Source organism: Narcine bancroftii, unplaced genomic scaffold (genome assembly GCF_036971445.1).
Source record: "Narcine bancroftii isolate sNarBan1 unplaced genomic scaffold, sNarBan1.hap1 Scaffold_1087, whole genome shotgun sequence".
Classification (NCBI taxonomy): domain Eukaryota; kingdom Metazoa; phylum Chordata; class Chondrichthyes; order Torpediniformes; family Narcinidae; genus Narcine; species Narcine bancroftii.
This window is the reverse complement of record NW_027211833.1, coordinates 20,857-47,824: the sequence shown is the minus strand read 5'-3', so window position 1 is coordinate 47,824 and position 26,968 is coordinate 20,857. Positions and strand designations below refer to the sequence as shown.

Here is a 26,968-nt window from a genome sequence, read left to right as displayed (position 1 = left end):
ATAGAATGCCTCAGCTCAGAAAACAGGCCATTCAGCCCTTCTAGTCTGTGCTGATCATTTTTCTGCTAGTCCCAATGGCCTGTTCCCATTCCTCTCCCATCCATGTAACTATCCAATTTATTCTTAAAACTTAAAATCGAGTCTGCATTTGTTATAACAGATGGCAACTCATTATACACTCCCACCAGTTTCTGAGTGAAGAAGCTTCCCCTCATGTTCCCCCTAAACCTGTCCTGACCAAGTACAGTTGTGATATTTTCCCTGACTAGTAATGTCATTCCTCCCCCTTTCATCATTCCCCACCCCCACCCACATCTGAAAAAATGGAACCCCAGAACACTGAGCTACCAGTCCTACCCCTCCTGCAACCAAGTTTCACTAATAGCAAAAATGTCATAATCCCACGTGCCAATCTACGCCATAAGCTCATCTGCCTTACCGACAATACTCCTTGCATTGAAATAGATGCATCTGAGAACATTTCTATCATGTAAGAACCTCTGATTTCTGTCTATACATGCATTCCTTGCATGTCCTTTATCCTCCTCCACCTCGCTATATGCTCTAACATTCCCATCCCCCTGTAAATCTAATTTAAACCCCTGGAGCAGCAATAGCAAACATACCCACAAGAATGTTAGTCCCCCTCCTGTTCAAGGGCAAACCATCTCATCGGAACAGGTCCTACCTTCCCTGGAACAAAATCCAATTGTCCAGAAACATGAAGCCCTCTCTCCTGCACCATCTCTTTAACTGTGTATTTAGCTGCATTAACTTTCTCTTCCTATTTCTCTGGCAGTCTCATACTGCTCAGGGATATCATCACCTATGTGCAGGACAAAGGGTAGGACATCTGCCTGGTCAGCTTAGACCAGGAGAAGGCTTTTGATTGGATAACGCACACGGACGTGATGGACGTGCTCTCCAACTTAGGCTTTGGGGAGTGAATCCAGAATTGGATTGAACTGCTCTACACAGACATCTGTAAAGCAGCCCAAATCAATGGGTGGGAAACAGACAGCTTTCTCATCGTCTGGAATTAGGCAAGGCTGCCCATTGTCTCCAGTCTTATTTGTGTGCTGCAGAGAGACATTTGCTGAATCCATCAGGATGAATGAGGGTGTAAGAGGAGTAATGTTGCTAAGCAGTGGAGGCACTCAGGTCAAGGCCTTCCTGTATTTGAATGGTGTTACTGTCTTCTGTTTAGACACATGATTGGTCTGGAGACTGACCAGCATATGCGGCATTTTGAGTCCACATCAGATGCCAGGGTAAACCAGAAGAAGAGAGGGGTAATGTTCTTTGGTACTGGCCTGACCAGTCCAGAATCTCCTTCACAGTCATATCTAACCACCTGAAGATATTGGGAATCTGGTTTGGAGGGTCTGAAGCCTGCAACAAAAATTGGTCGGACAAGATCACAAAGATTCACCAAAAATTGGGCCTGTGGATGGGGTGCTTCCTTTCAATAACAGGGAAGAACCTGGTTATCAGATGCAAAGTGCTGTACACAGCACAGGTGTGCCCCATCCCCTGCATCTCCACCCTGGCAGTTTCCAGACAGTTTTCCAATTCATCTGGGGATCAAAAATGGATAGGGTCCAAAGGAGCACCAAGTACAAGTCGCCAGACAATTGGGGCAAGGGCATACCAACGTGGCCCTCATCCTGATGACCACCTTTGAGTGTGGCTGCATCAGGCTGTGCATGGAAACAAAGAATGAGGGGACTGAGTGCCACCTTGTGCTGAGGTTCTATCTATCCCAGGTATAGCAAAGGATTGGCCTGCCCCTGGTACTGCATAATGTCCCAGTCAGCTGGACTTTGCCACACCCACCTATCCTTCATGTAAGTTTTTCTAGATCAAACCTTTGACCTCAGGCAGTGGTCAGCATAGAATGTCCTGCAAAAACTGAGTGATGAGGACTTGCTGGATCTGGTGGGATGATTCCCTGAGCACACTGTCCAGGTCATCTGGTGCCAGGGCTCATAAACAAACACCAGGACTTGATCAGGTTGGTGGTCAGATCCTTTTTAATATAAACAGAATATCACACTCCACACATGTTGTTCTTAGGATAGCTACAGTGGAGTGGAGGCAGTTGCCCACCTCTTTGCTGAATGCAGATCTACAGAGTGTGTGGAGAAGGATACAGGGGTCCTCGTCATGGCTTATCCCCAGCGGCAGTGTGATATAGGATTCTCTGATCTATGGGCTGTTCCCAGGTATGAGTCCAAAGTCCAGAACTGCAGGAAGACAGTCGACTTGGTGAAAGATACACTTTGCCCTTTCCTCATCAGCACATTGTGATGTCAGTACAGGCATTGCCGACTGGCACATTCTAGACTGCAGGAGTACGTGCTGAGGGACGCACTGAGGCTTGGTGAGACAACGCAAGTGCGCTGTGGGGAAGGTCCACAGTCTAGAGTCTTCCAATTACTGCGCACTGAGACTGAGAGGAAGCCTCTCAACCCACAGGGGAAGGGGGAGAAACAAAAAATGGAATATTGAGAGAACAATGTAAAATATACATTGATGAGAATGTATAGATATGACTGACATTATGAATCTAAAAAGTCTTGAACAGTTTTCTTATTGTGTAAATAATTTATTGTGAATAAAATATATAGGGGTGGGAGAATGGAGTGGATTTGTGAGCACATTTCTTTCGAGGAGGTATTGTCACATGTTCCAGACTTAAGAAATATTGCTTGAAGATTTGTACTGAGAGAGCAACACAGAGAGAAACCAGAGACATCAGCAAGAGATAGATGCAGATGGCAGAAGCCCAGCAGACAAACCTGCTTGGGTCATATAAGTACTGAAGAGGCTTCACAGCAACACACAAATATTCAGTAGTGCTGTTTGAGTTTGTAAATTCGGCAGGAACACTCCGTTCACATTTAGGAGGCATTGTGGCCAGTCTTAAAATACCATGTGACCAATGGCAAGCATCTCACCAACCTATCTAGATTTGGTGGTGATTCAGCTAGCTAATTTTCAAACTCTGATCCTGTGATATCATTTATTTCCTTGAACCTGCTGCTCCATAGTCAAGAAGATTGATGATTGATGCAGCATCTGAACAGCTTCAATCCACTTGTTTTCATCTCCAACAGCGCACACATCATAATTTTCCTTTCATCAACCATTGAAGATGTAGAGAGAGTCGAGTTTGTAAACTAACCTCGTGTGGATAATGTAATGCAAGGAAGTATATTGGTTTCTGTTTATCAGAGAAGCACAATACAGAATAGGTGGAGAGTGTCAAAAGCACAGTAAGATTATGGCTGAAGTACTCAGGGTAGTTGAGGTGTGCAGGGAACAAGATATTGATACCATAGAAATTCATTGAGACATCGACTAGTATATGTACATATTAAAAGTGCAGAATGCCTGAAAATGGGGCTTCTTTTATTAAAACAGAATGTTGGATTAGCTATTTAAGTTTATGAGAAAATAAACCAAGGAGGATATGATTGAGCAATCTATAAATAAAAATCGAAAGTTAGATCTTTACAACAGAAGAGTGGGAACACATTTTTACCCAGAAGTTTGTGAGGCTGTGAAATTCACAATGGGAGTTAATAAATGAAGCAGAGGTCACATCACATTTTAAAGGGGGACAAAGGTAGTTGAGGAAAGTGGAGAAAGAAATACAGGTGCAAATTGGAAAAGATAATACTTCTGTCTCAGATATGTCTATATATCCTTTAATCCCTGCTGGTTTTAATCTATTTATTTAATAGTTCTGCCAGCATCTGTAAAGTAAGATGCTCCACTTTCCTCATTGAATTTTATCTGTCAACGTTCCAATCACCTGAAAAATTTGTTCAGTTCAATGGGAAACAAAGGGTTTATGGGGGAAAACTCTAAACACACCTGACTCCTTCAAGCAAAAAAGAGCTTGAAACACCAATGCGGCTATCTCCAAATGTACAGGAAAAGTTCACCTGATAGCAGCTGAGCATCCTTCAAAATAACATTTAAAATTGATGTATTGTACATGCTGGTATTTGGGAGCAGGATGTGGTGACAAGTAGAGCGAGATTGCAAAATACATTTTAGTATCTTCAACTGATTTCTGTGTAAATTTTTTTGAAATGTCTGGTGTGTTTTCAAAGGTGTGGTCTCAACATCGTCTCACCTCAGATCTTACAGACAGATACAGTTCTCAATAATACGAAGTATTGCAGTGTTATTTTCCATTAACTAATGATTGCTAAGTGAAAATTAGCTTCACAGTCTGACTTCCACTGACTTCCTATATCCACTGATAGGAAAACTTAAATTAAAAAAAGCATCAATATTAAACTTGATTGTACGTAACTTGTGAAAGATACACAATCAACCATTCAAGGGGATTATAAAAGCTCAATCAACAGGCTGGTGAGATAAACAATCAGCCACGATCTTATTAAATAGGGAGTATGTACAAAGGGAGCAATGGTCGACTCCTGTTTGTATATTTTTTTCTGTTCTTTGATTTGTCCTGAATCAAAAAGAGAACTGTAAAGAACTATTATTAAATCAAAAATATATTTATTAATGAGATTAACTATTTTATGTAGCAAAGATAAAGATACATAACCAATATTTTGGGCTTGAGCTCTTCATCAAGGTATGAGGAGGCAGCCAAACAAAACAGTGGGGTCGAGGGGCAGGAAAAGGCGCAGTCACATAGTCAGGCATTCATAGGGGGATAAGGGAGGGAAGGCACATTAGTAGGCAGCAGGAGAGGGGAAGGCTCTGTGAATGGGAGGGAAGGAGGTGGAGAGCTGGAGGAAAAAAGATAGAGGGATGGGGAAGAGAGAAAGAACAGGGAGTCAGCTAGCAGAAACAAGAGAAGTCCATGATAATGCCATCAGTTTGGAGAATGCCCAGATGGAAAATATTGAAAGAACAATTTATGGGTGGTCTTGGTTTGACAGTACATGAGGCCATAGACAGATATATCAGCATGTGAATGGGGCGCAGAATTGAAGTGGTTAGCCACTGGGGGATCCCTGTCACTGATGCAGATAGAGCAAAGGTGCTCAGCAAAGTATCTCCCAGTCTGCGTCCAGTCTCTCCAATATAGAGAAGGCCACAACCAGAGCACTGGATACAATAGAGGACTCCCGTGGATGCACGTGAAGTGTTGCTTCACTTGGAAGGACAGTTTGGGGCACCGAATCATGGTGAGGGAGGTGTGGGTGCAAGTGTAGCACTTTCTGTGGCCGCAGGGGAAGGTGCCAAGGGGGGGATTAATGGGAAAGGATGAATGGCCAAGGGAGGTACTTCCAGAGAAATGCCCTGACTGATCAATGATGGGTGAATGCTGTAGTGCCAAGCTGCCTCCCAGCTAATCCCTGCTGCTCCATAATGTTGGATCCTTCACAATGAAGTACGAACTTCTTGCAGTTCTCCAGCAGTTACATTGCAAAATTGGCTAACTGTACATAAAGGTTAGACCTGGCACAGATTCCACAACTCACTTAATTTCAGTTGGGAGGTATAGCTCTGAGGTAGAAAGACTGTTTTCTGGTCATTTACAATTCTTTTAATTAATTCTGGCTCTATTTTAAATGTTGATGTTTTAGATTGTTATGAGCCCAGAGGACCCCAAAACCCAGTACCAATAGAAATTCACCAAGACAAATGGTTACTTAAACAAAAGTTGCTTTTAATTATCTTTAAACATGAAAACAGGATCAAACCCCAATTTATTACTATTAACTTACTTAACCCCCTTCTAATTCTAAGCACTTGTCTATGTCTTCTTCTTTCTTTGGCTTGGCTTCGCGGACGAAGATTTATGGAGGGGGTAAAAAGTCCACGTCAGCTGCAGGCTCGTTTGTGGCTGACCAGTCCGATGCGGGACAGGCAGACACGATTGCAGCGGTTGCAAGGGAAAATTGGTTGGTTGGGGTTGGGTGTTGGGTTTTTCCTCCTTTGCCTTTTGTCAGTGAGGTGGGCTCTGCGGTCTTCTTCAAAGGAGGCTGCTGCCCGCCAAACTGTGAGGCGCCAAGATGCACGGTTTGAGGCGTTATCAGCCCACTGGCGGTGGTCTATGTAATGTAATGTGTATACAAATTCAGAAAAGTTCTTTGATTCACAGTCCAATCTCACTTCTCACTCCTCCAAGTTCACTGGCTGCAAGCAATGCTTCTGTGTCCAGAATTTAACATTTATGAATTTCATCAGGCTTTGGTGCTTAAAAGGTAAATGGTTACAGCTCAGGAAGTTTTTGTCAGTTTTCAGAGAGATTTGTTGCTCATCGGACACCCACAACTGATTCCTTCTGATCAGCCACTTCAGTGTCTTGCCAAAGAAACTTGCCCCCTCAGGGTTTTCCAAATAATAACCTCTTTCTTTAAGGTCACCACAGAATTCCTTTTTGTTTCCCTTATTTCAAGTGAAACATTATGCAGCCAGTCCTCTCCTCTTCTATGGACCACAAGGGCTTTGACCAGGCTGAACTAAGAACTCGCAACCCATCTTCCAGATGGGGTTTTTCCACAAGCTTGCCAGCTTGTCATGTTCCAGTCCCAGCTGCTGCTGCTGGCCTGTAGAACTGAATTTTCTCTCTCACACACAGAGAAAACCATATGACCCTCTTAGAACAGACCCCGGCTCTGGACCTAATCTTCCAAGTTCGTTCATCTGTTGCATTCCAAAACAATAATCCATTACTCCACAGCATGTCCAATTCACATCTACTTGTGAAGTCCTTATAGGCATTCTTCAAAGTTTGTGCAAAGGCACCAAGAGCCTGAACTGTTTGGCTTGAGCAGAACTTAAGCATTTTAAACGAGATCTGTTTTGAAGTGTTTGTACATGACCTACATTAAAAACCTGCCACAATTTATCTCCTATAAAACATATCTATGTACAATATTAAATATAACACAATTTGTCACAAGGTGTTTAAAATTGCTGATTTTTCCTGTGCACATGCTTGGATGGCTGTCAAAACATTCCTGTGGTCAGGGCTGATTTAATCCTGCACCCCAGATACCTGAATTTGCTGAAGAGGTTTATGTTGCACAGGTCTTTACTGACCAGGTCAGAGCCAACATCACTACCAAAAACTGCTACATAAAGATGTGTTCAGGTGCAGGAAGGTGAGACGGGGAATGGTGCTGAATAGGTCATGTTGATAAGGACGGAAGGGACAATAAATCCTTGGCCAATTTTTTTTAAAATGCACAGAAGCTAAAAATCATTTGTGTGAAAAGTATTGGTGCCATTGATTTCTGAGATGGGAAACTGGACTTCATTGCAAGGAGGTTGGAGTGCAAAAGTGAGCTCGTCTTATGACCTTAAAACAACATTTGAACCACTTAGTTTGATTATCAAAGAAGGTTTAAATCGACCTCAGAGTCAGTCCATCATAGATTCACTAAATTAATTCTTGGGAGGAAGGAGTGGCCCAATGAAGGGAGATTGAGTCTTTACTCATGTGTATTTGGCAGAATGAAAGATGAGCTCCTGAGAGAAAGAAACAGGACAGATACCAAAAGATGAGAAACACAAAAGCTGCAAATGCTGGAATCTTGCTCAGTCAAAGAATTGCTGGAGGAACTCAGCAGGTCAGGGATCATCCACGAGTAGAATGGGCAGATAACCTTTTGAGTCAAAATCCTATATCAAGATCAAGATAAAAAAGTAAAATTACACATGTATGGGGGGAAAGAAGCTGGGAAGAGGTGATAGGGTATGGGTCAGAAGGTATAGAGAGGGACAGGCCGGAGAAAACATGGAGGGGAAGAAAAGGTAAAGAGAGTGAAAAAATTGAGTACTGGGTAAGAAGAAATTGAAACAATGGAATCAGATGAGGGTGGGTGTTACTCAAAGTTAGAAAAAAAATCAATGTTCAGTTCGTTAGGTTTATTGATGTCCATGAGGAATATGCTGTGTTGTTCCTCAGGTTTACTTCTATCCTCACCCTGACAATGGATGAGGCCAAAGACTGATGTGTCACTGTACAAATGGTAGACTTAAAATGGTTGGCTATATGAAGCTCAAGTTTTGACCTACATAAAAGCATAGGTGCCTGGCAAATTCCTTTTGCTGGAGAGTCCACCACTAGATTCAAGATATGGAGTCAGTCATTATGAATTGAGATAGAAAGAAAGACATTGACAAAACAGATTGTAAATCTTTGAAATTTTCTACCTCAAAATTCAGTTGTTGAGTTCTAGGTTTTGAGTCCTACCTGAATAGTCAGTGTATCAAAGGTTATCAGGAGAAGGGGAGTGGGAGAAGTCAGGAGAAGGGGAGTGGGAGAATGGATCAGCTCATGATGGAATGGTGGAGCCAAATTGCTCACTTCTTCTCACTTATCTGATCTTTTGGAAATTAGCAGATGTATGAACTGAGCTGGACATATGATATTGGCCAAGACCATATTGAATGGAGGAATAGATTTTGGAAGCCATGGCACCTTCTTTCATTTTGGTTTCTCAGGTCTTATATAAATTGCTTTAGAGAGGAATTTGTGGTTGTATGGTAATTAGCTGTTTATATTCTATTTGATGTGGTGCAAATGCTAACTGTGGTAGTATGTACAGGCTCTTCATAGATTATTTTTATCTTTGACCTTTAAAACAGCATATTCTTTTGCAAAGGTTTCCTCTGGTGTTCTCAAATTCTGTTTTTGAGTTCCCTTTGGAGGATTGTTAAACTTAACAGATGCATATTGCAGAGTTTCATCCCTTAGAGAAGCTTTATCCTGCAACACAAAAACAACAAATAGTCAGAAGATATGCTTGCAAATGTGGCATAAATATGCTCTCCTTGATTTATGCTGCAAAGCCATGTGGAAATGGCAGTAACCAATTTGAACAGCAACACTCAATGGGCAGTGACAAACTGTATGTGGGTGAGTTAGTCATCCAGCAGTGTTTGTCCCAGTCTGGCTGATTTTCATTTCATTGAATTCATTGATCATGTGCCAGCTGATGCCCCTCCTCGTTAACCAGTTTCAAGTTGCAGCTGCATTGGAGACCCGTGTACTCGAGGTTCATAGAAATAAAAACACAAAAAGCTGGAGAAGGTCAGTAGGTCAAACAGTGTCCTTTATGTAGCAAAGACAAAGATAGGCAATGGACATTTCTGGCTTGAGCCCTTCAAAGTATGAGAGAATGCCAGCAAACCCAAACAAAATGGGAGGGGGGGGAGGAGGAGGAGGAGGAAGGCAGATGATGGAGAAAGGAGAGAGGGGACAGCATCAATGGGGTGGAGGGGGATGGGGTGTGTGGGTAAAATAACTGGAAAGACAGGAAAAGGGAGCAGGGGAAAGAAAAGGCAGACAGGTTTAATCAAAAGCAGTGAAGTCGAGGTTCATGCCATCTGGGTGGAGGGGGCCAGACAGAAAATAAGGTGTTATTCCTCCAATCTCGGGGTGTTTTGGGTGGGACTGTACACTGTTCGACCTGCTGAGCTTCTCCAACACTTTGTGCTTTTAGTTCAACCCCACAAAGTCTACAGAATTTTGTGATTTACTTCTGGGTTCATATAGGTCATTCTAGAAAAAGGAATCCTGTCTTGTCTTTAAAAATGGTCAACCCATTGTATTCTATCTTCTCAAACCAAGTTTGCTAGAACCTGAGATTTCAGTGCTGGCAGTTTAGTCTGCTGAAGTGAACTGATCAGACCTTGAGCTGATTTGCTTAAAAAGCAAATTCTCCCCATTCACATTCTCCTGCTACATAGTCAGAAATGGACTCCGGGGAAAGTTATCACCTAGAGTTTATTAATCCATGCCAATTCCACTTTTTATTCCATGATTTGCATGTCGCACCAGCTAAGACGAAACAATTTACTTGAGGGTCAGCATTCTAAATTAAGGAGCAGGTTTGGAGTGACTTCTGTTTAAAAAAAAACATTTTATCACAAATCTACGAAGTAGCATTTGCACCCTAAACAGTTGTGCTTCCTCTGGGTGCTCGTCTGAACACTAGGATTGAATGTGAACTTTTATCTGACCACCAGCAAAAGGGCAAGATAAACAGCCATTTTATTTCCCACACATTTTCCTCCTGTTTTGTGTACATAAAATTATCAAGAGGTGAAAACTGCACTCTTGGTAATTTTCTGTGCAAAAATTTGGATGATCAGGCTTGACTAAGATATTTACTTTGATCAAACAGCCTTTTAAAGTTCATTGCCTGAACTCTTCTTCTTTCTTCTTCTTTGGCTTGGCTTCGCGGACGAAGATTTATGGAGGGGGTAAAAGTCCACGTCAGCTGCAGGCTCGTTTGTGACTGACAAGTCCGATGCGGGACAGGCAGACACGGTTGCAGTGGCTGCAGGGGAAAATTGGTTGGTTGGGGTTGGGTGTTGGGTTTTTCCTCCTTTGCCTTTTGTCAGTGAGGTGGGCTCTGCGGTCTTCTTCAAAGGAGGTTGCTGCCCGCCAAACTGTGAGGCGCCAAGATGCACGGTTTGAGGCGATATCAGCCCACTGGCGGTGGTCAATGTGGCAGGCACCAAGAGATTTCTTTAGGCAGTCCTTGTACCTTTTCTTTGGTGCACCTCTGTCATGGTGGCCAGTGGAGAGCTCGCCATATAACACGATCTTGGGAAGGCGATGGTGCTCCATTCTGGAGACGTGACCCACCCAGCGCAGCTGGATCTTCAGCAGCGTGGACTCGATGCTGTCGACCTCTGCCATCTCGAGTACTTCGACGTTAGGGATGAAAGCGCTCCAATGGATGTTGAGGATGGAGCGGAGACAACGCTGGTGGAGGCGTTCTAGGAGCCGTAGGTGATGCCGGTAGAGGACCCATGATTCGGAGCCGAACAGGAGTGTGGGTATGACAACGGCTCTGTATATGCTTATCTTTGTGAGGTTTTTCAGTTGGTTGTTTTTCCAGACTCTTGTGTAGTCTTCCAAAGGCGCTATTTGCCTTGGCGAGTCTGTTGTCTATCTCATTGTCGATCCTTGCATCTGATGAAATGGTGCAGCCGAGATAGGTAAACTGGTTGACCGTTTTGAGTTTTGTGTGCCCGATGGAGATGTGGGGGGGCTGGTAGTCATGGTGGGGAGCTGGCTGATGGACCTCAGTTTTCTTCAGGCTGACTTCCAGGCCAAGCATTTTGGCAGTTTCCGCAAAGCAGGCGCCTGCAAGCTCACACCAAGACACAAGAGAAATTTATCCGTGAACTACTCTTTGCAGACGATGCCGCTTTAGTTGCCCATTCAGAGCCAGCTCTTCAGCGCTTGCCTGAACTAACATTTAAAGAAAAAACATCTGAGTAAATAATATGGAAACCACTGAGACCATGGAATTATTCTCCATACTTTTAAATCTCTTCAGGAGTAGAAGAGAGAAAAATGAGTTTGTAAAAGAAAACACACAGAACTGGGCTTCTTCCGAATGTAGTAAAATAAAATAATCAACATAATCTGAAGTTTGTGAATCATGAAGCAAACATTCTCATTTAATTGGTGCATTTTTGGGGGTCATTTTACTGTGACAGAGAATACCGAGGTGTTTGGGAGATAAATTGGGAAAGGTTTGTTTGAGCAGGTCACACACAAACACTTCAAAACACAGAATTTTTGTAGGAGCTTTTGCAAGATGCTCACAGACTCATGGACTGTATGAAAAGGCATCAAATGTAACAGCTTTATCTGGAAAACAGAACTTACTGTCTGGAAGGTCATGTGATCTTTGCAGGCAGAGAGCAGAAGAAAAAGAGGCTTTGCTCTCAGAGTTGGGGGGGCTGAGAGAGAGAGAGAGAGAGAGAGAGAGAGAGAGAGAGGGACAGACAAACATACACACCCTGGCAAGCTTTGGAAGATGGCCTGGTCAAAGGAGAGGACTGGCTGTCTGGTGTTTCCCTTGGAATAGGAGAAACAGAAAGGAACTCTGATGACCTGAAACAAGAAAAACTCTCTGAAAACCAACAAGAACCTTTCTAAGTGGTAACCATTTACCTGTTAAGCACCAAAGCCTGGTGAACTTTATTAATGTTAACTTCTGTGCACAGTACAAGAATTGCCTGCAACCAGTGAGATTGGACTGTGATCCAAAGAACTTTGCTGAACTTACACACACATTATACGCATGTGCACTTAAAATTAGAAGAGGGTTAAGTGAGTTAATGGAGATAAGTTAAAATTTGATTCTATTTTCATGTTCAAAGATAATTATAAGTAACTTTTATTTAAGTAACCCTTTGTCGTGGTACATACCTATTTGTAAGGGATACTGGAATGTGAGGAGTCAAGCAAGTGCAAATTAAGGATGAAGTATTATGGGTTAATTTAGGGTGAAGGGATGCTAGAATGGGAGGAAGGGTTAGGAAGGGTTATAAAAGTATAATAAAATAAGGATCTTTAAAACAGGATAGCAAGTAAATAGATTTAGCAAGTCTTGGGGATTGATTAATGACTAAAGAACAAAGACATGATATTTCCCGGCTAACAAGTTTGCAGGAAGGCACGTAAACTGATAAGAAGTTAGAATCCACGTGGGCGGAATTACCTAATGCTAAACCAATCCAGGAGGCAGAAGAATGTTGGGGGGAAGGTATCTCTGTGCTGAAATGAAATGTATAAAAGTTGGGTCAGCCTCAGTATCTGTGTGTATTCCCAGGGTAAGGGGAAGCCCCCAACTTTGCATTGTTGAAATAGTAGAATAAAAGTTCTTTGTCCTCAATTTTTGTCTCGAGCAAATTCTGTGAAGGTAATTCTGTTTCTCACATATTGCTGCTGGGTTTTGGGATCCTCTGGACTTATAACATTACACACTGGAATATTTATTTTAAAAGACTAGTATCTGATGCAAAGCAATAATAGCGTTTCTTTTTCAACCGGTCATTGGCAACTGAATTGATTTTGAAAAATGACAAAGCAATTGCACACCACGGATCGCAAAAGGTCGACTTACTGAGCAAGTGAGTTCTAGAACATACATTTCACTTTCTTGTCACTAGAAGGACTAAACAGGCAAAAAAGCTAAATTTATTGCAGAATTTTGCTTAAAATGCACAAAGTGAGAAGCAGGCTTTGTTGTTCACTTTTTATAATGTTCAGAAAGCAGTGCAAAGAGAATAGAACAAGAGCCAGAATAAGAAAAAGTATTTTTAAAATTATTTTAACAGCTCTTGAAGTTGCTCCTTATTCAACAAGCATTACTTTGTCAAGGGTTTTTATAGTGAGAATAAAATACAAATTGAAATTCACGTAACTCTTGAGAGTTGTGAAAATTTGCATATGCTGAGATTTTAGAAGCGTATTTTGAAAAACCACAGGATTTCAACAGATATTGGCTAAGCTGGTGCTGGCGGCTTCAGCTGCAAATACGATACATGCTGGCTGATTAGCTATCAACAAGTCTAAAACCTAAGACATAATTTCTGGGAATATTCCTCAATGGGTGATATGTTAACATGTGGCTGAAGGCCGAAAAATGTGAAAACAAACAAGCAAATAAATAAATAGATTTATAAATAGGAAGATATGACCCTCTGCCTCCACTGCCAACCTCCTATCTCCAACTTCAAATGCATCGGTTGAGTGAATTTCAATCAAGTTATTGGAGCATTTACCAAAAATGACCAATATTCACACCAGAGGCTATTGATTTGCGGTGAAAGGGGGAACATTTAAAGATGTGTTTTACAGAGAGAGCGAGAGATGCCTGGATGCATGGTAGCAAATTTAAGAAACATTAAGAACAGCGCATGGAGAGGCAGGGAATGAAGGGGATGGACCATATGCAGCAGATTGGGTTTGTTTAATTTGTGAGCAATATCACAGAGCCCTAGGTTTTTTAAAAGTTTAAATGTATCTTTGTGAATAGTTATACTCCTTCTATTAAAATAAATTAGTTTCCCACACCTGTCACATTGCCAGAACATTTTACAGACTCCAGTATCAACTAATACTAGAAGGAAAGTTGGGGAGCCCAAGTCCTCGTAATCTGATCTCATTCAGAAGTCTTCAATCTACTCTGCTCAGACATTTGCTAACTATCAGAGAGTTGAGATAGATTCCACCCAACTGACTCTACATATTCTCCCCTTTCTGTTCTCAGTGCTTCATGTTGAAAAATGCTGATAAATGTATTCAACTCAACTGACAGCACTTTCTGTACATTCAGTACTTCGGAGGCTGGGAACATGAGCATGGGAGAAAATAACAAAGAAATATACTTACTTTATTGACTGAGTCTTTCACCCATTTTCTTGTTGTTTGATTACCGATATTTTTGACATGGCCTGGTGATTCTATAAAAATATCATGAATATTAGAAGCATCTCAGCCTTGGAGAACAAATATATGCACTTAGCAGTAAGCGAAGGGAAATATTTAGACAACATTTAGATGCTAATAAGTATCACCATTGCCATTTTAATCCATTTTCATCATCTACACTTGAAAGATATGTTGGGCTTAATTGAACGCTTAACTATATATGTTTAGATGTGTTAATTTTCTCATATAAACATCTTAGCTTAGACTGAAGAAGGTACATTATTTCATATGCTTTGGTTATGTTCCTTGCTGTCCAGTAATTGGGAAAGTATCTTCTGCACTTTGTCTTTAGTTCTTAATTTTAATTTGGTTCCTAGTCCTTTTCTTGCCCTATTTGAAGTAAGTAAGTCAGCTGATTTAAATTTGTCTGGGCTACAATCCCATGTATTGCTGGAAGAGTTATACTTATGAGATGGAAGGATGTTACCTAATATGATGGCATGCTTGACTCTGGAAAAAAATTAGGTGCTCTACTCATGTAATGAAATTTAACTTTTTAAATTTACAGGGCCCTTTCCTTGATTATTTTCAGAATTTATGTTTATTGGATCCCATTTTATCGTTTAGTGGTCCTTTCTTTCATATATTAATGGAGTGTTTATGTTTAATCATCACAAGGGAGGGGTTAGAACATGAGAATAACTTTTGCTTTACATATATATTTTTTGTTTTTATCCCTTTCATAGGTTGCTTTTATAGCTATATATTAATATACATTGACTTTGTTGTATATTTTTATTATTACCCATGAATGAGCATATATATAACTCAATAAAAACATTTGAAATGGAACATCGAACTTCATTTCCTTTGGTGTAACTATTTTAATTTACAGGCTATATTAATATATCCTGTAGAGAAAAATGGCTGAATGTCAAATTTAAAATTGATTTTCACTTGTCTGATGACGGTTTTGTTGTCGTTCCCCCCCCCCGCCCCCGTCCCCGTTCCCCCCTCCCCCCAGGAACTAAATGCAATTTTCCTTTTTGATATTGCTCAGTTTTTGTCAATTATGAAGTAAAATGGACAATGTATATGATTACCTTCTCCATTCTTCAATTTACTGTATCGATTAGAAATAATCCAGAGGCATAATGGTACAATGAAGGTAAGTCCCAACAGAACAAAATAATACTTGGAGAATCCTTCAAAAATACCAAGGAAATGTGAATCAAAATTATGTTGCAAAGAAATGCAAACATGTCCATAACATTGGTGTTGAAACAGAGAGGTAAAAACCAGAGGGGTACGAACCAGTGGTTAGCACAATGCCTTTACAGCGCCTGCAATCAGGACCGGGGTTTGAATCCCACGCTGTCTGTAGTTTGTTTATTCTTCCCATGTTTGTGTGGGTTTCCTCCCACCATTAAAAACATACCGGGGGTGTAAATTGGGTGGCACTGACTCGTGGGCCAAAATGGCCTGTTACCATACTGTATGTCTAAATTTAATTTCAATGCACGTTACAATACATTGTACATTTTTTAAAACATAGATTTAAATCTACATTCTCTGAATTTTTTTTCTCATTAAAGTTGTCAATTGGATTCACTTGGCAGAAATTACACACCATGTCAAAAATAGTTCCACTTGCATAGCAGTAAACCTAGATAATCATTCCATATCTTATTTATCCAAACAATCCTTAAAGAATGGATGGAATCAGAAGAGAAAAACACACTTATTGTTCATGAGAACTATTGTGACAGGAAAGATGCCACCCACAATAAAGACAATAGTAATGTTTTAGAAGCTTCTCGATAGATCTATGAATGTCCAGTGATTGAAGGATATGTGTTGTGTACAGACAGAAGAGATTTAGTTTAAGTTTCATCATGATCAATAAACAGAGACATTATGGGCTGAAGGGCTCGTTCCTGAGCTATGTTCTGTGTCCATCATTTGTTCCGAGTGTTGCAAATTACCATGGTTTGGTGTGATGAATTACCAAGTTTTCTTTGAAAAGTCAAACATTTCACAAAGGTTAGAAAAATGTTGTTTGCAGGGTGGAAAAATTCTCCGAGTATTAATTATCCGAAATTGGATTCTCCGTTATCCAAAAATGTTTCAGAGCCAGTGACCAGGGATGTCAGGCGCCCAGCCGTGGTGGCGACAGCAGTGAACCTTGGGTCCCCAGAGACAGCAGCAGGCAGACCTCGCACTCGGGCTCCCAGGCAGGACCAAGCCCTTCGGTCGGGAAATGTCAAAGATCAGCATGACCAGCATTCTTTGGGTAGAATTATTTTAATGCTTAAAAGGTCTTGCTTTGTTGTTTGTTGTTGTTTAAGCATTGTTCCAAGTGATTTGCTGTTACGACTGAGCTGTTTTTAAAAAATGACCAGTTTACCCTCTTAGGATGTTTTGTGCTATTTTTGATTTGGATCAAAGCATAAATGTCAACCATCTGATAGTGTATCAGTATTTGCCAAGAAACTTCAACTGTCTTTTTCTACGTACATTGGAGATTTCACTTTAATCAATTTGATTGATTGATAGCTAGAATTGGAGCTCATCCTAAGCAAGCTGATTGAAAAAAAATAGAATCTATCCGATGCTACATTTGTTCATAATTTCTTGCAAACATGAGGTGGACCAACGAATGTGAACTGGTTTCTTAATGTTATTAATAATAGCTAAGCATTTTCCTCAAATGAACTGTTTGGAGCAAATCCAACTCTTGTATAAAGTAAAACATAAAGTCTTGCAGAAACTGTGATTGAAGTTACAACACAATGTTGAAGAAAGTCAGCAGGTCAAACTGTCCTTTATATAGCAAAGATAGAGATACCCTAATGTTTTGGACTTGATCCCTTCATCAAGGGATTTGTCTTATATAGAGTGCTCTTATCTCAAAAGTTGGTTGCAGCTTTGGTACAAAAATAGAGGTATTTCCTGGAATAATGCACCAAGAATCTGGTGATCATATTCATGGGATTGGAGACACACAAGAGACTGCAGATGCTGGAATCTGAAGCCAACCACAACCTGCTGGAGAAACTCAGCAGGTCGAGCACCATCATTAGGCCCTTTCAAACTGCCATGTAAAATGGGGTTAACCAGGCAATTTGCCCGGTTAGTGCCTGTCTTGGGTAAACTTATACCTCTCACTTTGTTCGTTTTAGATTGGTCACAGTGTTCGAACTACCAAAAGAAAATAGACACACACACCGAGAGCAGTTCAGTTTATACAAGTCTTTATTACTAAATCTAAAACTGAATTCACACTACAATATGCAAGCCCTTCCCAATTATACTTATCAACGCCTGGACTGGTCCCAACTGCCGAAGCGAGGCAACGACCGCACACTTGTAGTAGGTTGTCGGGGTGCCGGTAGCAGCTTCTCTACCTCCCTCGACCGGGACGTTAGCTGGACTCTAGAAGTTCTTCTTCTTGCTGAGATATGTAGCCACCTCTTCCAGAGTCTCTCACTTCAGCAGTGGGACCTTGGCTCATATCACCCCAAAAGTTGTTTACCTCAAAACTTATCTCTCTGAACAAATGGTTTAATTATCTTCAAGGTCTCCTGACAGTCTGCGACCAACAAATGTAAACTGCTCTGGGCCTCAGAAGTGTAAATTAGATCATGTCTTCCTATTCAACTGCAGCCGAGGCCCCATGGGTGGGTGTTTACTAAATATGCATCCTGGGCTCATGGTGGAATTTAGATTCCACACAGGTTCTCAGCCTTGCAGTAAAAGACACAGTTTAAATCTTCCATTACAATGCCCCACTCATGTGGCAGCTTGAAAAGGTCTGACCCAGTCAGCGTGGTCCAAATCCAACCAAGTCCCTGACCTGCCTCAGAGGTAGTCAGAGAACCCAGTTAAACTTAACAAGGTCGTGTCCAACGGCAACTTGAACAGGAAAATGGCTGACCTGGTTACTCCTGTGACGTCAGCAGTTGCACACTGGCATCACAGGGAAACCCCTGGCTGAAGTGCCTGCCACGATCAGGGGGTGAGAGGGGTTGCGGGGGGTGGGGGGGGGGTGTGAAGAGAGGGGGGGCCACAATTGGGTGCGGTCCCACAATCGGCGGGAGAGAGGTCGCTGCCACGGAGGGGGGGGGGGGGGAGAAGAGTAGTGGGCCGTGAACAGCCACTGCTGCGAATGCCACTCTGGTTCGCAGTGTGAAAAATGGTTGAAAGTGACTAATCGCACCATCCTGTGAAAAGTGATGGAATGCAAAGTGTGTAGATTAGAGCTTGAGAGTAGACAGTACTAGCTAGTGGGCCCCTTCTTATCTCGAGCCCCAAGGATGCAAGGATCTGGTTCAGGCTGGTACAGTGACCTAAGGTAGTCTATAGCTACTACTGCGCTTGAGACATGAATATTCTTAGACGCCCCTAAGGAGGGAATGAACTAATTAACATAACATGCGAAGTATGAAGAGGGAGGAACTGAGTGATACCTGAATTGATGGAAGAGAGAAGGAGAATGTTGTAATGTATTGGGATTCTGATTGGAAGAAGGTAAATGAAGGTGGGGTGATGTTGAGCGCAGGACTGTACAAAGGAGAGATGATTCTGAACCTCCGGTGTGTCTCCAGACCAGGGACACCCCGAGTCTGCAGACTCGAAATAAAGCTGAACCTGTTCTCCAAGACTTTGTGTCCAGAGGGTTCTGAAAATCTGTGCCAACCAACTAGCCGGAGTGTTCACGGACATTTTCAACCTCTCATTGCTACAGTCAGATTTTCACATCTGCTTCAAAGGGGCATCAATCATCCCAGAGCCCGAGAAGAATAGTGTGAGCTGCCTCAACAATTACCGCCCAGTAGCACTAACTTCTACTGTGATGAAATGCGTTCAGAGGCTGCTCATGGCTGAATTAACACAAACCCAAGCAAAGATCTGGACCCACTGCCATCCGCCTATCCACCACAGCAGCTGCAATATCACTGGCTCCCCACTCAGCTCTGGATCACCTCGAAAACAATAATTCATACATACGGCTGCTCTTCATCGACCACAGCTTGGCCTTCAACACCATTATCCCCTCAGTGCTGATCAAGTAGCCACAGATTCTGAGCCTTTGTAACCCTCTCTGCAACTGGATCCTCGACTTTCTCATCAGTGTTTTAAACTGTGTTTTTTTTTTACTTTTGCAGCCTTTGCTTCTGCAAGGGTGAGAACCTGCTTGTTTTTTAGAATCAGAAGACATGAGCTAAATTCCACCATGAGGCCCAGAGATGCAGTTTTCTTTAGATTGGTCACAGTGTTTGAGCTACCGAAAGAAAATAGACACACACACCGAGAGCAGTTCAGTTTATACAAATGTTTATTACAAATTCAAAAGCTGATTTCAAACTACAATATGCTAGCCCTTCCCAACTCTACTTATCATTAACTGCCGAAGAGAGGCAACAACTGCACACGTAGTAGGTTGTCGGGGCGCCAGTTGCACTTTCTCCACCTCCCTCGACCGGGACGTTAGCTGGACTCTAGAAGTTCTTCTTCTTGCTGAGAGATTTTGACACCTCTCGGAGAGTCTCAAACTTCAGCAGTGGGACCATGGCTTATATTAGCCAAAAGTTGTTTACTTCATAGCCTAACCCTAACCCTAACCCTTTGAACAAATGATTTAATTACCTTCAAGGTCTCCTGACAGTCTGCGACCAACAAAAGAAAACTGCATCTCTAGGCCTCATGGTGGAATTTTGATGTGTCTACTAATTCATATGCTTCCTGGGCCTCATGGTGTAAATTAGCTTATGTTTTCTGATTCTAAAAAACAAGCAGGTTCTCAGCCTTGCAGAAGCAAAGGGTGTAAAAGTGAAAAAACACGGTTTAAATCTTCCATTACAACCGGATGTTAAGAGAGGAAAAACCTCCACGTGAAAGTCGATACCCTGAAGTAGATGCAAAAGAGACAGACTGGTAAAATGGGAAATGACCCTGATAAAAGTGACGGGGGAGCACCAGTACAAATAATGTGTTATTTGGAACCCCAGTAGAAAAAGAATCAAATTCTGAGTCATTGGTTCACCAAGAGATTAGGAGATCAGGCCTGGCCAGTCGGAGGAACGTGAAATGTGGAAACCATAAAAAAGGCTGAAATGTTGATATGGGGAAAAGATGCAGGAAAAAGGTGGGAAAAAAACATGAAGGAATGGAAATTGTTGGAGGCAGAGTGTAAGTGGGAGGAGAAGAGAGAGAGAGAAACGGAAAAAAGTATCAGCAGACTTACCGGTAGAAAAAATGATCGAATGAACTATTAGTTGGTAAAAAAGGCTGTAGATTCGGTCTCCGGAAACCCCTAATGACCACTAAAAATCAGGGAGAGAGACACCAGGGACGCCCACCCACTTCTGCACTAGTTCTGACCGCTGCTCCTCCGCCTCCAGCGCAGGAACCAGATTTGTACCCTCTCTTGGAAGATAATGGGGCTGCAGACGTGACCTCTGTGGAAAGAGTAAAAACTAAACCCCTGGCCCGGACCGAGCCTGATCGATTGATGCTTCCGATAAGAACGGTTTCTAACTGCCAGGCTGGTGACCCGAATCAGGTGGATAAGGTGGACATATATTCCTTAGGAATTGTATTTGATTAGAGACAAAGCCCCAAGTACTCAACCTGACACCTTCGTTGACAGTAGAATATTACAGAGCCAGTGATGTGTGGGGCCTAACGATATTTTAATTGATGGCAGCAGAAAAAAAACTGGAAAACTGCCATGAATTGTCAGAGGTGGGAAGAAGTAAAGGATACACAGGCCCACAGAGGAGATGCTGGGATGCCTATTTGCATTAATTTTATGATTGAGCAGCCTATCAACATGTCTAAGATAACAGACTGCAAACCAATGCCCCAAGGGGATCTCCAGACTTATTTCGACCGGTTTGCAGACACATATAAAACGCATGCTGGAGATCGCGCTTTTACAGGGGAGAACTTGCAGCCTCATTCATTTCGATCCTTATGTGCTGCCCACCCCCTAAACAGCAGAGCATGAAAAAAAACGAATTTAAAAATTGGACAGAAAGCTACTTGAATCAGATGAGACGTGCGGGAGTAAGGTTCTGGCCAGAGTCGTCTGGAAAAGGAGGTGGGGTGGGGTGGGGGACGGACGGGGACTGGAGCCACGATCAAGACCGAATACATACTGAGGGAAGATGAGGAGACATGGGATGGACAGGTCCCCAATATCCCCTTCCTGGGACTTATCAACTTGTGCAGACAGTGAATTCCGGGGTGGCCACATGGACAAGTATTGATATCCTTCTTCTTCAGCGAATGCTCCACAGACACTAACCCAGGACGAGCTCCAGCCATTCGAAGAGCCAAAGGAAGCTCTTTCTTCGGCGCCAGCCATAGGAAGGCCCCTATTTGACAGGTCTTCCAGCTGGATGTCACCAGAATTCAGGATCGCGCGTCTGCAGTACTCACCCAAAAGCACGGGTCCGATCAGACCCCGTGGGGAGCCATGGACCCAGATTCGACCTGGACTACATTGACGTCGTCCCATGACCGTAGAATCGACCCACTGTGCGACGGCCTTGATGGATTCTGACCTCGCCAAGAACATGACGGCAGCCAGATTCGGTAAATACCAGAGGAGTCTCCTCTACCACCCGAATTTGAACTTTCGACGTTGTTCTCCAATGAATCTTTCCATTTTTCTCCAATATCCACCGGAGGATCCACTGTTGGATCCAGGCCAATTCCTCCCTGACCCCAGGGAGGCAGGACCTGCTTGATACTCCGCTACCACATGGTTCATAAGACGGTTCTTCTGTGCCTCAGGGTCATGCCATTGATCACCATGAGGGAACCTTGGCGGAGGATGGAAGGTTTGAAAACTTTCAACGCAACAGACGGAGCCCTGACCCGTGCATGTATTCTGGGAGAAGGCGAGGAGCGAAATGTTTAAACCGACCCCTCAATGCCTTTGGAATAACCCATGATTTTGGTTCTTTAGGGCAACATCGGGGATTTCTAATGTCTGCAGGGGCTCCTATCACTAATGTTCTTTATGTTACCCATTTGCTCCGTGCCCTTCGGCGACCAAGACAGCTGGCTATTATAAAATGTAGTGCCCACGCTGTCTCCCATGGAGCAGAGGCAGACAAGGCGGCTAAAAATGCCCTCGCCGACTAGCGTCAGGGAGACAAATCCTGATCAATAGGACGGGTATGCCAGACATGGAAATAGCACGAAATAAACCGAGGGAGCCTCTGATGGGGAAATGGCTTGATGGAAACAAGGACACCCAGGCGTTTCCCTTCTTCAAGGTTGTCGACCCGAATCCTTGTGACCGACTCTTTCGAATTCTGGACACGCCCTCGCGCATTCAGACAAGGAGGGAATGAGAAGAATGGTTGAAAAATCATGGTGGCACCCGAGGGTGCCACAGGAATTGGAATCGCGTTGGAATGTGAACTTTGTAAAAAAACATCCAGGGAAAACAATGAAAGGACCCAAAGGGAAGACGCCTATGCCCTCACGACCCATTGAGTGCGTTCAGATAGATTATCTGTTATAAATATCGTCCCTTTTTTTAAGCAGATGGATTGAAGCCAATAATACAGCAGAGCCCACTGTGACTTTACAACTCAAGGAAGTCATACCGTGATTTGGTTTGCCTAAGTTAATAAGCTCAGATGTCCCTAATGTCCACACTCTCTTGCGACTATTAATCAGGAGTCATTTCAAAATTCAACAGCACTGTGTGCGTCATCCTCAGGCTGGTGGCCTCGAGGAAAGAGCAAATGGAGTACTAAAAAAGATCACTAAGTTCATGGGAGAAACTGGGCAAAGCTGGTTTAAGGTCTTCCCACTGGCTTTCTTTGAAATGCGAGTGGCACCATCCAAACGGTCCCCTGCAGAAGTGATCTGGGGACGACCAGAGCGAGAGAGAACATCTGATGCCACCTGAAGACGATGCACTTGTGCCAAACTGGGATCAGAAGACACTCGGAAATGGGGGGATCGGCCCTTTCCAGGTTATTGTAAGATTATTATGAACTAAACTTGAGTGACTCGCGACGGAACGAGGCGACCTGGAACTTCACACAAGTCCCATCATTCGGAACCCACGGAATGGGCAAGGTCACTCCTCACCCGAAAACCCCGCATCGCTGGCATTAGAATTGAGCTCACTCGCCAAAACCTGGCAGGGAACAAATTCATTTTGCTCTGGAAACGTAGTTTTGGCATGGAACATCAACATATTCTCACTTATTTTCACGCTGCTTGAAGCATCTAGAATTCTCCCGGTCGATTAAATGTCGTTTGGTCTTTAAGCTGAGTAATGTAAGTGCAGTACAGAAAAAGACTATTCGGCCCATGGCTGCAGTGTATTGTGGGTCTTCCCCGACGTCTTCTCGTCTGCCTGTCGATTCTCGACGCCTTTCCCTCTGTATGACCTCCACGTCTAGAAATCAATCATGAAACTTGGCGTGATACTTCAATCCTTCGGCACCTAGAATCTGTGGCTGAACTGGTTGCAGTTTGGTTCTGATTGCGGCCAGGTTCGCCGGTCGTTTGAGGAAGGCTGAATAAATGAATTCAATTCAACAATATGGAGTTTACGGTGGCTAAATAATCTGGGCTGGGAACCAAGAGCAAGTGGAACGAGCCCCTTTGAACAGTGCGACGGTCCAGTAGAAGTCCATCATTCGAGGTTTTTGTCTGCTCTTGATGTTAAACCAGTGGCGCGGCCACTGATGTGAATTCATTTCTTGCAGTCCATTGCCACAGCTCGTGGTGGTTTTCCGCAGGGACGCCGTAACTAAAAACGGAATCTCGTTACAGACTGAAATACCGGCAGTTGGGAAACGAAATAGAAAAGTATGGAGCTCTTAGCAGATTAATCCGCTTCTGTAAAAAGGGAGTGCCTCTTTCTGCTTCGGATTCCATTCGGGACTGATCTCAGCAAGTTATTCATTTCCAAATACTGTATCATTCTTATGAGAAATGTTAATGGATAAAATTCGATGCATTGACGATGTTTTCCTGATACTTTATACCCCGTGTCTATTTCAGATTGACGAATGGTTTCTCTATATTTACTCTATCTCCCTTGAAATTTGAGCAGGAATCGGAAGAAAGTGGCTGTGGGATTTCATCCTTTTGTCAACCACCTACCTCGGATGAGACGGAAACTTTTGCTCGCCGACGAATTGCCCGTAACGTGCCGAACGTGGCAGGTGACGACGGGACCCGGCTCCTGCCGAGTCTCAATGATCCGCAGCCGGGAGGTCAGGTGGTAGGTCCCGTCCCCGTTGACTGATGGCTGTCCCGCTTCGCTTTCGGAGGGGACACCGCCCGTTATGGTCCAAGAAATATTCAGATCTCTCGGGAAAAACCTCGTGGCCTCACAACTCAGCGTCCGAATCCCGTCAGCCTTCACCCTGGGATCCACAGAGAGCAAGAGCTCGGGCTTCGCTGAATGAAACGGAAAAATAACACGCTGTGGATGTTGGCCCAACCGAGACTGGCACCGCGAGGAACTGCGGCAGAAACGGCCGGTGGTGCTCGGTCTGGTCTCGAAGAGCGCGCCGATGGGAAATTAAATCGAACAAGGTGATTCTGTTTTAAGTTGAAAATCCAAAATAAAAGCAGAAGATGCTGGAAAGACTCAGCCGCCTCGTCCGTATCCGCGGGAGAAGAAACAGGGTGAATGTTTGAGTTTCTGACTGGGCTTCAATGGGAAACGTTCAAAAAGCCATTTCTCCCCACAGATGCTGAGGGTTTCCAGCATCTTCTTTAAATTTGTTTCCCAGCAAGTTTTCACTCTTTACCAATGGCAACAACGTGTTTAACCGGTCGGGGCTGGGAAAGCGACCTCTCTGCAAGTGGAGCTCTGCGGCGGGGTGGTGGGGGGGGCGGTGGTGGGGGGGGGGGGGGGGGGGGTCCACGCTGTCCACTGACTTTTGGATCTGTCCGGGGAACTGTTTCAGTGTTGGTTAATCTGCTGACCTCGGTTCCTAAGTCAAACTGGGGATTCTTCCGCGGGCCAGGCCACGCACGGAGAGAGCGCCCGCGTGTCCAGAAATACCGTTTTTTGCACCGCCAAGAGGTGGTAACTTTGCCTGGGAAAAACACTGGTTGGGTTGAATCTGATCGGGGACGTTGGCTGGGTTGTCCGGCCCCACGGCTGCCCGGCTCTGCTGAGCATTGGCAGAGTTCACCGACTGAAGTTCACCTTTACCTTGAACGTTCAATTGCGTTCCGTTTCCTGACAACCTTGTCCAGGGTCTGGTATCCGCAACCACGCAGCAATAGTAAGTGTCGGCGTCACTCACGGCCACGTCCAGAAGGACCAGCGAGCCGTCCGACCTTGTCGTCAGCCGAGGTCCGTTTTTCAGGAAATCCTGGGACCGGTTGCAGCCGATGGGTGAATCGTGTCGAGACCAATAATACCTGGCCGAATCCCCCCACTCCTCCCTGCCCCACAGGGAGCAGTTGATCCGAGCGGTCTGTCCCCGGAGAAGGGTCATCGTTGAGGGAGACTGGATCACTTTCGGCGCCACGGCGAGACCTGCGACAGAAAATAACCCGTTTCTGGTCAAGTAACAAAGTCACTGAGGAGGGACACCTGAAATGACAAAACAAGAAGAGTGAACTCCTGAATTACCCAGACAAAAAGCGAGTTGAGAAAGTAAGCGTTGAACTGATGACATGTTGGTGAAGGACGATTCCACCGCGCTGCTGGACAGTGGCCAAGAACTGAGTGAAGGAGCTGCTGAACGAACCACGGTGCTTCGTGCCTCTCCGTGCGTCACGTCGGAAAGAGAAAGGACTGGATCTCTTCGAAAGCACTTCGACCTCCCCAGCACCGGTGGCGTCACTAGGCTGAGTGTCACCCCCTCCCATGGACCAGAAGCAATAGGAGCAGGAGTCGGGCTTCGGCCCGTCGAGTCTGCTCCGCCATTCATTAAGATCGTGGCTGATCTGATCATTCACTCCACTCCACCGACCTGCCTTTCCCCATATCCCTTCATTCCATTTTTAAATCAAATTCTGAACCTTAACTAGGGTTAATGAAGTCCCCTCAACCACTTTCCTGGGCAGACAATTCCACAGATTCACTCCTCTCTGGGAAAAACAGTTTTTCCCAATCTCCCCTGAATCTTGACGTTGTGTCCCTTCGTTCTGGTCTCCCCTACCAGTGAAAACCATTTTCCTGTCTCTCTCTTATCTCTCCCTTTCAGAATATTACATGCTTCTATAAGATCTTTCATTTTTCTGAATTCAAGTGAGTATAATCCCAGACAATTTAGTCTCTCCTGGTAGGTCAACCCCCTCTTCTCCGGGATCAACCTGGTGAACCTCCTCTGGGCTGTCTCCAAGGCCAGTCTATACTTGAGGAAAGATACCAGAACTGCACAGTTCTCCAGGGATGGCCTCACCAGTACCTCACCAGTAGAGTTAAAGCAAAACCTCCCTATTCTTGAATTCAGTTCCTCTAGCGATGAAGGCCATTCATCCATTTGCCTTCTTAGTAACCTGCTGGACCTGCAACCCAACTTTTTGTGATTCATGCACCATGTTTTTTTCCTCTCTCAACTACTGTGTGTAGCAAATTTATCCACTGTTCGTCTTTTCTTAATAAATCCAGTTTGATCTTGTTTTACTATTTTTTTGGTACACAGTCGGCCAATCTGTTTGCTAATAATTTTGCTATTATTTTATAATCTGAATTAAGTAGAGATATTGGTCTAAATGATGCTGGTGTTAATGGATCCTTCCCCATCTTTGGTATTACTGTAATTA

At 43.7% G+C, this 26,968-nt stretch overlaps 1 protein-coding gene across 1 annotated transcript; it reads right to left on the bottom strand.

Moving 5' to 3' along the window:
- Positions 1-5,962: 5,962 nt before the first annotated feature.
- Positions 5,963-26,130, bottom strand: LOC138750229 (uncharacterized). The gene is made up of 7 exons (XM_069912352.1): positions 25,830-26,130; positions 25,404-25,733; positions 24,338-24,637; positions 15,295-15,396; positions 14,153-14,223; positions 8,585-8,716; positions 5,963-6,645 (listed from the first exon to the last, which is right to left on the bottom strand). Exons 1-7 carry the CDS (start codon positions 26,128-26,130, stop codon positions 6,571-6,573), a joined length of 1,311 nt encoding a protein of 436 aa, XP_069768453.1. The 3' UTR covers positions 5,963-6,570.
- Positions 26,131-26,968: the final 838 nt, after the last annotated feature.